At 37.2% G+C, this 12,851-nt stretch overlaps 1 protein-coding gene and 1 long non-coding RNA gene across 2 annotated transcripts in view; one reads left to right on the top strand and one right to left on the bottom strand.

The window, feature by feature from the left end:
• LOC117314438 (uncharacterized) overlaps positions 1-12,851 on the bottom strand; it is a 420,056-nt gene that overhangs the window by 192,775 nt on the left and 214,430 nt on the right. The window contains exon 5 of the long non-coding RNA XR_004529176.2: positions 2,407-2,471. This is a non-coding gene — a long non-coding RNA (uncharacterized lncRNA). The remainder of the gene's footprint in view (positions 1-2,406; positions 2,472-12,851) is intronic.
• The window catches only part of MCHR2 (melanin concentrating hormone receptor 2), a 33,058-nt gene that overhangs the window by 2,311 nt on the left and 17,896 nt on the right, over positions 1-12,851 (top strand). The window contains 2 exon segments of the mRNA XM_019929489.3: positions 6,055-6,262; positions 8,359-8,363. Coding sequence (XP_019785048.2) covers positions 6,081-6,262; positions 8,359-8,363 — 187 coding nt within the window. The 5' untranslated portion in view covers positions 6,055-6,080.

Genomic DNA, 12,851 nt, shown 5'->3' with positions numbered 1-12,851 from the left:
TATCTGTTGATGGGCACTTAGGTTGCTTCCGTATCTTTGCTATTGTAAATAGTGCTGCTATGAACATTGATGCATGTATCCTTTCGAATTAGTGTTTTCATCTGTATAAATACTCAAGAGTGGAATTGCAGGGTCATGTGGTACAGAGAGCAAACTAGCAGAGAGGGGTTGAGGGAGGGGCAAGGTAGGTGAAGGGGATTAAGATGTACAGAATACTAGGTATAAAATAAAGTTACAAGGATGTAATGTACAGCACAGGGAATGTAGCCAATATTTTATAACTTTATATGGAGTACAATCCATAAAAATAGCAAATCAATTCACTATGTTGTACCCTTGAAACTAATATAATATCACAAGTCAACTGTACTTTAATTAAAAAACAAAAAACCACTCTCCCAGCCAATTTGATCGTATTTTTGCATCATCAAATCATGATGTTTTCATCAAGACAAACTTCACTAGTCTCTTCTCTCCAACTTCTCCTTTTCACTCAGAGGTATATTGAAAACTGTGAAGTGAGAGGTAGAGTGATCCCCAGGAAGTTTTCTTTCTACCTGTGAGAGGTGACCAAGCCTGGTTTTCCCATGCCTACATCATGTTATTGTAGCTGCTGTCTAGACAGTCAATAGATAGATTGGGGTCATGAGAGTGATCCTCCTTCTTCCGGTCCTCTCGACTCTCTGAGGTGTTTTGAGCTAAAAGATGGTAGTATTTTTTGTTAAAGTAATCAAACAAGGAGGTGGCTCTAATGCCGTGGTAGCCTACATAAGCAGACCAAAAACTAAGCCAGAGTTAATGCACTGGAATCCAAGAAAATGAAACAACCAGCCACAAAGAGCCAACTGGGCTTTCCCAAATAAGGCAATCGCTTCAGCTATAGTCAATCAAATCATTTCCTTGCTTTGCTTCTGCATCTTCTCTATTAAAAAAAACCCCTAGCTCCTGTCAGTGGAGCACTCCTAACCACTGTCAGTTTGGTGCTGCCTGATTTGAATCGATGTTTGCTCAAATAAATTCTTGAAAAAAAAAAAGTTAATATGCCTCAGTTTATCTGTTAAGTTTCTAAACCCACTCACTGTAGATTAAAGATTGAAAGTGGCAGCCTCAGCCCTGTCTTGGTTCACAACTCGTATTCCTACAACTTTTCCCACTCTATCCCCATCCCAGTGTCCTATACCCCAGTAAGCAAACTCTCCTGCACGGTGATGATGATGATGATGTCTGATATTAATTGAACACTTACTAGAACACATTATTCTTAGCACTTGTTCATATTATCCCATTAATCATCACAACCATACTTGGAGATATGTACTGTTCTTATTACTGTTTTACCAATGGGGAAACTGAGACTTAGATTCCTTAACCAAAGTCACAGATTGCAAGTGGCAGAGTGCGGTACACTTACATAACCATAAACCCTTAAACATTAGAATGTAACTCCAGGAGGTGGAAATCTTGTTGGTTTTGTTCTTTGCTATAGACACTATAATGTTTGTTGAGTGAATGAATGACTTAAAGTAGAGCATGCCTAGAGATCATTAAGATAGAGATTCCCCAGAGAGGTTTGGTAGAATGGAAGGAGATGGGTGGATCAGGTGAAAAACAATGAGATCCTCCAGTTAGTTGGGCCATAACTTGGAGAGCAAATCTATACAACTGGGACTCATAGGTGTGTGTGGATATATGGGCAGGGGTGAAGGCAGGTATACATAATTGTTATATTTTGTGCTTTGTGGCTATTGAAACATCCTTAATGACTTTACTAGTTATTAGCAGCAGGCTTTTTTCCCCAGATGATTTTTTTTTTTGATATTTAACTTGAAAATAGTAACAAGTAACCCTAAATCTGGCTCATTTAATTCCATCATCATGGCTATGGTTACTGAAAAGTAGTTGAGGATTATTATTTTAGGATTTATTTCTTAAAATATCAAAATTGTGTGATATTATCACTCTGATGTAAATACACTCATCATCTGTTAGTTCTTTTGATTTATTCTCTACATCATCCTCCTCTTTGCCATATACGTTTTCTTATCACTTTTCGGACTTCTTAACACTTTCTTTTTTCTTAAAAAAAAACTAATTTCCTTGAAATTCATTCCTCCTTTTTCTTGTCCTAGTCATCATGAATAAATTGTGTATGTATGAAGGCACCAGTGTATATAAACGATGGGAAGCAGAATACATTAAACTGACACTGTCAGTCTTCTTTCAACACCAACCTCACAAGCATAAATTTCCTTTTTTTAAGAAAAAAACCCCTTCCACAAAAAGGCATTCTCAACTATTTAAGACCAGTTTTCTGGGGTTATATTCCAAATAAGTGCCAAAACTTGCAATTTAATAAGTGAGAAATAGTTTTATACCCAGAAACTTTCAAGGGAAAATATTTATTACCTGGGTGGATGGGTTCACTCCGGAGGAACCAGCTGAAGACAGACAGAGGTAGCACAGGGGGTTTCCTGCAAAAGAGTATTTATTGTTAGTCTTATTTAAGCATTGGCTTTTGTTGTAAAGTTAGAGGGCAGTTGACCTGGATGAAAATGGCCCTTAGATATAATGAAATCATACTTAACAATTGAGACATTCTTTATCTAAAAGATTCTTAAAAATAACCTTCTGAGTAAATATTAGTAACATTTAAAATATGAACAATTTAATAATAATGCTTGAAACTTTTCAACAGCTATATATAGCAGCCATCAGTGAATTAATATTTTGTTCCTATATATTTAACTAATGAGTAGTGTCTATTAAGGACAGAAATATAGGTATATAGTACTTTGTAAACCTGGTGAAACACCAAATATTGTTGGACACTAGCTTTTCATGTTTAGGAGTCATATACCTGGAGGGCAAGCAGGCCACTACCTGCCACAGCTGACAAGACAAGATGAAGAACGAGGAGATTATTTTCCTTGACATGGATTTATTATTCAACTGATTAATTTCTCAAGTCTGAAATTAAGTGAACTGATAAAATAAGAAATTTCTTAAAAATATGACAGAGGGATTCACAAAATTTTACTTAGACAGAATTTTCATAGATGCATCAATTTGTCTTTACTTCTAATTCTAACATTTACAGCAGATGCTAAGCATGAGGTTTTGATTGATACCAGGAAAAACAGTCACAGCCAAGGTAACAGGGCTCTTACTCTGTCAGGTTTTTAGTGACATGAGTAAAGGTTTTAGATTAAAGGTTACAGCTTACTTTCAGAGCTCTTTCCACACATAGTATTATTTTACAGATAACTTCCTTTCCCACTCTCTGAAGTTCCCATCTTCCTCAGAGAAGTTGAGAGCCGGGAGACAAATAAAGCAAGAGACACAGAGAGATGGAAGGGTGAGGCTGAAAAGATTTGGGTTGAGATCCAAACAGCCCAGGAGTCGTCAATAACATTTTTAACATTTGTTACATGTTAAAAAAAATTAACATATAGCCATATAATAGATTATACTCCCAAATCTTAGATGTGAGGCTGTTAGTCTTAGAAACACACAGAGGAATGTTGGCTAAGCCTTGGGGAGTTATATTCCTGTAGATTATATTTGGAGAAGAGATACTGAAATACATAAATGATTTGGGAGATAATGGATTGCTATACGTAATTCACTGGAAAAAGTTTGCCTATATCTTAAACTTAAATCATCATTTCCAAAAGTGCATGTGTTCGCCAAACCTGTTAATTTGAATATATAATCCATATTTTCTTTTTGAAAATTGTGGAAATGCTAAAAAACAGTTGTCATAAAAGTTAAATTTTCACCTCTTGAACACTAGATTTTGTGTATCCCCCCAAATTAGTCTTAAACATCATGGTTTTTCATGATCTAAATAACAGAATGAAGACTGAAATAAACTAATCATCTTGACTTTTTCAAATAGCCGCGTTTGTTTTTTATAAAACAACATGAGGTGGGATGAATTGGGAGACTGGGATTGACATATATACACTAATATGTATTAAATGGATAACTAATAAGAACCTGCTGTATAAAAACTAAATAAAATAAAATTCAAAAATAAAAAAAACAACATGAGGTCACTGACTGTAATTGTTTTTCTGTATGAAATTCTTCAGTGAGTTCAACCCGTCAGTCACGTATAGCTGTTTTGCCTGAAAATAACTCTCTTGCTAATTTTTTACATACATTTTGGCATCAAATTTCAGCATAACAAAAACACAAAGTTAACATTTATATTAGCTGATTTTTAAGGTTTGAAGTAACTGAATAGAAAAGTAAAAGAGAATAGAAAATTAAGAGGAAGATAAGTATTAATAAAAAAGAAAGAGCAGAAATTTAGATTATTGCCTTGAAACCACATGGTCAGATGTTAGACTATTTATTTATTTGTTTATTTATTTATTTACTTTTAAGATTAGGGAAGATGTTTTATGGCCACTAGCTATTCATTGTGTGGATTGTCATTTAGATGCAATTTTGCTTATTCAAGTAGCAATGTCCTGCTTTACAGTACACACACCTGAGCTCATCATAATTAGTCTCACACACACCATTCATAAAATTGTATTAGACTGCTTTTTTTTTTTTTTTTTTTTGCGGTACGCAGTCCTCTCACTGTTGTGGCCTCTCCCATTGCGGAGCACAGGTTCCGGACGCGTAGGCTCAGCGGCCATGGCTCACGGGCCTAGCCGCTGCGCCGCATGTGGGATCCTCCTGGACCGGGGCACGAACCCACGTCCCCTGCATCGGCAGGCGGACTCCCAACAACTGCGCCACCAGGGAAGCCCTAGACTGCTTTTTAAAAGCTATTTTTCTATTAATATAACCTGCAGAGCCATCCGCAGAACCCTCTGTTTAGAGGTGACCATCAGTCTGACGTTTCCAGTTATCAATTCTTTGTTTTTCTTTATATTTTTATCATTATTATATGTATCCCTAATAACATAGATTAGTTTTGCCTGTGTTTTAAAATTCTTTCTAAATGGAATCATACTTCATGAACTTTTGCTTTTTGCCCAACCTTATTAGATTCATCCATGTTACTGTGTGTCTTTATAGTCTATTCTCTTCTAGTGCTGTGCAGTATTTCATTGTATCAATATATCACAGTCTAGTTATCCATCCCATTGTTAATGGGCATTTTTATTATTTTCAGTTTAAGACTTTTTTTTTTTTTTTTTTTTTTTTGCGGTACGCGGACCTCTCACTGTCGTGGCGTCTCCCGTTGCGGAGCACAGGCTCCAGACACGCAGGCTCCGGACCCGCAGGCTCAGCAGCCATGGCTCACAGGCCCAGCCGCTCCACGGCATGTGGGATGTTCCGGACTGGGGCACGAACCCGTGTCCCCTGCATCAGCAGGCGGACTCTCAACCACAGCGCCACCAGGGAAGCCCAGATGGCATTTTTTAAATGTCCTTTATCAAGATGGTTGGCCAAGCAAATAATTTTCCAGTTCCATCGGTTTCATCTGTTTACTTGTTTATTTTTAGGTTGGTTGGTGGGCATTTTTTCCTGTGCCATAATTCTTCTTTGTGCATGGTTCCCTGACTCTCTACAACACTTTTCCCTCACACAGTGTCCTTTCCTGATCTAACTCTTCCTCATCCTTCAAGACAGACCAGGAATCATCTTAGGAAGTCTTATCCCACTGCATTCCTAAACAATCATAGTTGGTGTCCCCCATACACTTTATAGCAGACAGAAAAGGTATACTTAACAACCTAAGTATTGTCGGGGTGCTAGCTAATATGACTAGACACGCAGGCCAGTAAGAACAGATGCCAGCTGTAAACAACCAGGACTGGTGTGTACTGAGTAAGTATTAGCTATGCTCGAAGCGTGTACTACAATCAGGTGGAGAACATGTGCACACTATCATAGTATACTGTTCAATAATTTGAGTAATCTGTCACATCATATGGACAGGGAGCAATCATACTCACCCTGGAATCTTATGTTGCATGAATTCTTGGTGCAAAGAAAGCCCCAATAAATATTTTTTGAATGAAAGAAAATCTATATGGAAGGAATTGCCTCAAATTTTCATTAAATAAATCACGTCTTATTCCTTCACAGCTTTAACCTCTGGAAGTTCATAAACAATGAATTCACTTCACTCACCCTGTTGTAACACCTCTGCTGAACTTTTGAACAAATCCTGGAATCCAGAGTTTGCTTATCAAACCCTCAGCATGGTGGATACAGCCATCCTCCCTTCCATGGTTGCGATTATCTGTTCAATGGGGCTGGTTGGCAACATCCTCATTGTATTCACTATAATAAGGTAAGGGCTTCTTTTTCTCTTCTGTAATTTAGGGACATGCTATACTCCTTCAATGAGTCCTTTTCCCCCTGTAGGATTTTTCTTAATGAAATCAGGTTTTGGAAATATTTGCTTAAGGTAATTAAAGAAGTTCTACAGATATTTTCATCATGTATTAAGTAACATCTGAGTCGCAGACGTCAAAATGTCAGTGCTTACTGTTGAGTCAGTGAATTTTTAGAGCAGTGATTCTCATTTTTAGCTAACATATTAGAATCACCACAGGGACTTCCCTTGTGGTCTAGTGGCTGAAAATCTGCCTTCAATGCAGGGGACGCGGGTTCAATCCCTGGTGGGGGGATTGCAGGGCAATTAAGTCCGTGCACCACAACTACTGAGCCCGCACACCACAACTACTGAGCCCACACACCGCAACTAGAGAGAAGCCCGCACACCGCAACAAAAGATCCCACATGCCCCTGATGCAGCCAAAAATAAACAAATATTTAAAAATTTAAAAAAAGAATCACCACAGAGCTTTTAAAAATCCTAATACAGAGTTTCACCCCAGACCAATTAACTCAGAATCTCTGGCAGTGGAGCCCAGGCAAGAACTGAAACTGCAAGGCAACCATTTTATCTTCTGGCAATAAGAGCTACCCTAAGAGGCTGACCTGGCCTGACTGGTAAAAGAGAGTCTTTTGTACTCACTTAGACAAGAGAGATACTCTACCTGATCTACTGCCAAAGATTCAGGCAGTCATACGTGGTGGGCTGCTCCCCTCAGTATGGACCACCCAGTGCGGGCCAAACTGAGAGGCACCTGCTCGCCTTTGCTTCATGTCCCCCACTTCATTCAGCTAATTTCCTGCTTCCCATCAAACCTAGAGCCTAAGGTTTAACTTGGAGCATAAGAACAGATTACAGTCAGCCCTCAGTACCCATGGGCTCTGTTTCCATGGGTTCCACATATGAGGCTTCAAGCAATCATCAAAAATATGTGGCAAAAAATTCCAGAAAGCTCCAAAAAGCAAAGCTTGAATTTACCATGCCCTGGCAGCTATTTCCATAGCATTTCCATTGTATTTACAACTAATTACAGAGTATTTACATAGTATTAGGTATTATAAGTAATCTAGAGACGATTTAAAATATTAGGGAGAATGTGTATAGGTTATGTGCAAACACTACACCATTTTATAGAAGGAACTTGAGCATCTGTGGATGTTGGTATGGGTGGGGGGCAGCTGTCCTGAACCGATCCTTCATGGATACTGAGGGACCATTGTACTCGTCCTCTACTGGCTTGACAAAAATGAATTTAGAGTTAGTGTACACATGCCCCATCACTACATGATACCTTTGCTATCCTGATTATTTTCACATTTAAGGTTTACTTGTTTTAATACACATAAGGTGTTAAAAAAAATTTGTCCTGGTCTCCGATCATACTTACAGCCACGATTTTAAAAGATTTTTGTCCATATTTATAAATTATAAAACACATTCTAACTTACTACCAAAAAGGTGTTTTCAGCATTATATTAACACATAACTACAACAAACTTTTGTGTAGCATATTACACTTACAGAGCACAGTTGTAAACTCATTCACTCCTCAAAATGGCAATACTCATTTGAGGAAAGAGGCCCAGGAGAGAAAATAACTTGTCTAGCATCACACAGCTGGTAAGTAACAGTCTTGGCACTTGAACTCAGATCCCATGATTCTAAACTCCAGGCTATATCCTCCATAATAATAACATCAAACAAATCATCAAAACTAGAAAGATGGTTGGAGTTACCATGTGGATGGAAGAATTCTCACAGGACCAATTAAAAGCAGGAGCAGCCCTCGGGAGAGTGACAGGATGACACTCACTATCCCTGAGAAAGCTCATCACTGGTCACTTTCCCCAGCTGGCTTCTCAACTTTTTATTGTCATTATCTCTGTAGTTAAGTGTAGTGTATCAATGGCATTTTTTTATGACATTCATAATTGAAGATTTATTTGGTATACTGGAATTCTACTCTTAATGAATTCAGACATTCCTTACTGTGTCCTGTAAAACCATTTGTGAATATCAAGCATTTAAAATTATTTTGTAAGTACTAGAAGCAGTTCCACTCAATATGTATTACTAAACACCTATTGCATGCCCAGAACTATTCTAAGAGTTATGCAAATACCAAAGAAATATGGTAGCATCTGACTCTAAAAAGTTCATGGTTTACTGGAGAAGACAAGATTTAAATACATTAACTCATTTGAAAAATAATACAAGATATTAAAAACAAGTGGGTGAAAAAAGGTGATTCAAAGAACAAGTTCCAGGAACAGAGATGAAAGTAATCAAATATTCTCAGAAAGCCTCAGGAGGCAATAATGTGAAGTAGAAAGTTAACAGTCAGAGACCTGGGAATGTTTCCAGCTCACCCTGTTTGTCTGTTGCACCTGCTCACTTCTCCTTCCATCTTTCTCTCTTGCCCCTCAGTATTTTTGCTGTCCCCTCCTAAAGATACAAGCAGTGTGCCTCATGCCTGAGAGCCTTGGTCCCACTGTTGAGAAACCAAGTCCTTAGAAGGTGTAGCCCTCCAGAAATGGTTGCATTTTTACAGACACCTTTTATATGCAGACTGGTCAGTGTGAAATTCAGGCCCTGTGACAGGCTGTTGAAATATCTGGAGCCAGAGAAACTTCTTGGTCCTCCTCAAGTTACACGAATAGACAATGGCCTGATTCCACCCACTCATATGGAGACAAAGCTTGAAAAAAAAAAAAAGAAATGTGGAATGTGAATTCTTCTAAAAGTCAATACTGAGCTATAATTCCCAGAGACAGATTCTCAACATAAAGCAAATAGTCATTAAACTGGAAAAAAAAAAAGAGAGAAAACCTGAGCCATAATACTGACAAATTTATTTGCAATGATTGTGAAAAAATCTGCTACTTCTTCATACCATTACAATTTTATAGATAATAAGTAAGAAGATATATGTTAATGGAACTTTTAAGATGAATCCTTTAATCTTTCAAAAAACATCTGAAGCAACCTAATTTTTATTTTTATTGCTAGGATGTTGATATTTTTCTTTGCAAATTACTCTTCAAAAATTTATTAATCTCTCAAAAGTATTTGAAAGTAAATTAGTTTTAATTTTTTTCAGCTTGGAATTTATCTGTTTTTTTAATTGCTCTCCAAAAAATGTAAGACAATTTATATTAATATTTTTATCATACCTTGCCATGATCTTTTATTTTTCTTTTTATTTTTTTAACATCTTTATTGGAGTATAATTGCTTTACAATGCTGTGTTCGTTTCTGCTTTATAACAAAGTGAATCAGTTATACATATACGTATGTTCCCATATCTCTTCCCTCTTGTGTCTCCCTCCCTCCCACCCTCCCTATCCCACCCCTCCAGGCGGTCACAAAGCACCGAGCTGATCTCCCTGTGCTATGCGGCTACTTCCCACTAGCTATCCATTTTACGTCTGGTAGTGTATATACGTCCATGCCACTCTCTCACTTTGTCACAGCTTACCCTTCCCCCTCCCCATATCCTCAAGTCCATTCTCTAGTAGGTCTGTGTCTTTATTCCCATCTTATCCCTAGGTTCTCCATGACCTTTTTTTTTTTTTTCCCTTAGATTCCATATATATGTGTTAGCATAGACTATTTGTTTTTCTCTTTCTGACTTACTTCACTCTGTATGACAGACTCAAGGTCCATCCACCTCACTACAAATAACTCAATTTCGTTTCTTTTTATGGCTGAGTAATATTCCACTGTATATATGTACCACATCTTCTTTATCCATTCATCCGATGATGGACACTTAGGTTGCTTCCATATCCTGGCTATTGTAAATACAGCTGCAATGAATATTTTGGTACATGACTCTTTTTGAATTATGGTTTTCTCAGGGTATATGCCCAGTAGTGGGATTGCTGGGTCATATGGTAGTTCTATTTTTAGTTTTTTAAGGAACTTCCATACTGTTCTCCACAGTGGCTGTATCAATTTACATTCCTACCAACAGTTCAAGAGGGTTCCCTTTTCTCCACACCCTCTCCAGCATTTATTGTTTCCAGATTTTTTGATGATGGCCATTCTGACCGGTGTGAGATGATATCTCATTGTAGTTTTGATTTGCATTTCTCTAATGATTAATGATGTTGAGCATTCTTTCATGTGTTTGTTAGCAATCTGTATATCTTCTTTGGAGAAATGTCTGTTTAGGTCTTCAGCCCATTTTTGGATTGGGTTGTTTGTTTTTTTGTTATTGAGCCGCATGAGCTGCTTGTAAATCTTGGAGATTAATCCTTTGTCAGTTGCTTCATTTGCAAATATTTTCTCCCATTCTGAGGGTTGTCTTTTGGTCTTGTTTATGGTTTCCTTTGCTGTGCAAAAGCTTTAAGTTTCATTAGGTCCCATTTGTTTATTTTTGATTTTATTTTCATTTCTCTAGGAGGTGGGTCAAAAAGGATCTTGCTGTGATTTAGGTCATAGAGTGTTCTGCCTATGTTTACCTCTGAGTTTGATAGTGTCTGACCTTACATTTAGGTCTTTAATCCATTTTGAGTTTATTTTTGTGTATGGAGTTAGGAAGTGTTCTAATTTCAAACTTTTACATGTACCTGTCCAGTTTTCCCAGCAACACTTATTGAAGAGGCTGTCTTTTCTCCATTGTATATTTTTGCCTCCTTTATCAAACATAAGGTGACCATATGTGCGTGGGTTTATCTCTGGGCTTTCTATCCTGTTCCATTGATCTATATTTCTGTTTTTGTGCCAGTACCATATTGTCTTGATTACTGTAGCTCTGTAGTATAGTCTGAAGTCAGGGAGCCTGATTCCTCCAGTTCCATTTTTCATTCTCAAGATTGCTTTGGTTATTCGGGGTCTTTTGTGTTTCCATACAAATTGTGAAATTTTTTGTTCTAGTTCTGTGAAAAATGCCAGTGGTAGTTTGATCAGGATTGCATTCAATCTGTAGATTGCTTTGGGTAGTATAGTCATTTTCACAATGTTGATTCTTCCAATCCAAGAACATGGTATATCTCTCCATCTATTTGTATCATCTTTAATTTCTTTCATCAGTGTCTTATAACTTTCTGCGTACAGGTCTTTTGTCTCCTTAGGTAGGTTTATTCCTAGATATTTTATTCTTTTTGTTTCATTGGTAAATGGGAGCGTTTTCTTAATTTCACTTTCAGATTTTTTATCATTAGTGTATACAAATGCCAGAGATTTCTGTGCATTAATTTTGTATCCTGCTACTTTACCAAATTAATTGATTAGCTCTAGTAGTTTTCTGGTAGCATCTTTAGGATTCTCTATGTAGAGTATCATGTCATCTGCAAACAGTGACAGCTTTACTTCTTCTTTTCCGATTTGGATTCCTTTTATTTCTTTTTCTTCTCTGATTGCTGTGGCTAAAACTTCCAAAACTATGTTGAATAATAGTGGTGAGAGTGGGCAACCTTGCCTTTTTCCTGATCTTAGTGGAAATGGTTTCAGTTTTTCACCATTGACGATGATGTTGGCTGTGAGTTTGTCATATATGACCTTTATTATGTTGAGGAAAGTTCCCTCTATGCCTACTTTCTGCAGGGTTTTTATCATAAATGGGTGTTGAATTTTGTCGAAAGCTTTCTCTGCATCTATTGAGATGATCATATGGTTTTTCTCCTTCAGTTTGTTAGTATGGTGTATCACGTTGATTGATTTGCATATATTGAAGAATCCTTGCATTCCTGGAATAAACCCCACTTGATCATGGTGTATGATCCTTTTAATGTGCTGTTGGATTCTGTTTGCTAGTATTTTGTGGAGGAGTTTTGCATCTATGTTCATTAGTGATATTGACCTGTAGTTTTCTTTCTTTGTGACATCTTTGTCTGGTTTTGGTATCAGGGTGATGGTGGCCTCATAGAATAACTTTGGGAGTATTCCTCCCTCTGCTATATTTTGGAAGAGTTTGAGAAGGATAGGTGTTAGCGCTTCTCTAAATGTTTGATAGAATTCACCTGTGAAGCCATCTGGTCCTGGGCTTTTGTTTGTTGGAAGATTTTTAATCACAGTTTCAATTTCAGTGCTTGTGATTGGTCTGTTCATATTTTCTATTTCTTCTTGGTTCAGTCTCAGCAGGTTGTGCATTTCTAAGAATTTGTCCATTTCTTCCAGGTTGTCCATTTTATTGGCATAGAGTTGCTTGTAGTAATCTCTCATGATCCTTTGTATTTCTGCAGTGTCAGTTGTTACTTCTCCTTTTTCATTCCTAACTATTGATTTGAGTTTTATCCCTTTTTTTCTTGATGAGTCTGGCTATGCCATGATCTTTTATTTGTTACCTTCTTAACATATAGATTGCTCAAACTATGAAGACTACACTAAAAATAAGGAGAACTAGATGCATTTAAAGAAGATTTAGGACTTTCCCATTTATGATAAATACTTGTATCAAAAGAGAATGAATAGAACAATAGTAAGATCATTAGTGATGCTGGAAAGCAAGAAATGAACTAACTTCTGACTTTGCCAAAGGAAGACTACAAAAATGTATGAAAGAATAGATTTACGGAAGGTGGAGCTTCCAGAATAA

This window comes from Tursiops truncatus, chromosome 12 (assembly GCF_011762595.2).
Source record: "Tursiops truncatus isolate mTurTru1 chromosome 12, mTurTru1.mat.Y, whole genome shotgun sequence".
Lineage (NCBI taxonomy): Eukaryota > Metazoa > Chordata > Mammalia > Artiodactyla > Delphinidae > Tursiops > Tursiops truncatus.
The sequence above is the reverse complement of the archived record's forward strand: the minus strand, read 5'-3'. Positions and strand labels throughout refer to the sequence as shown.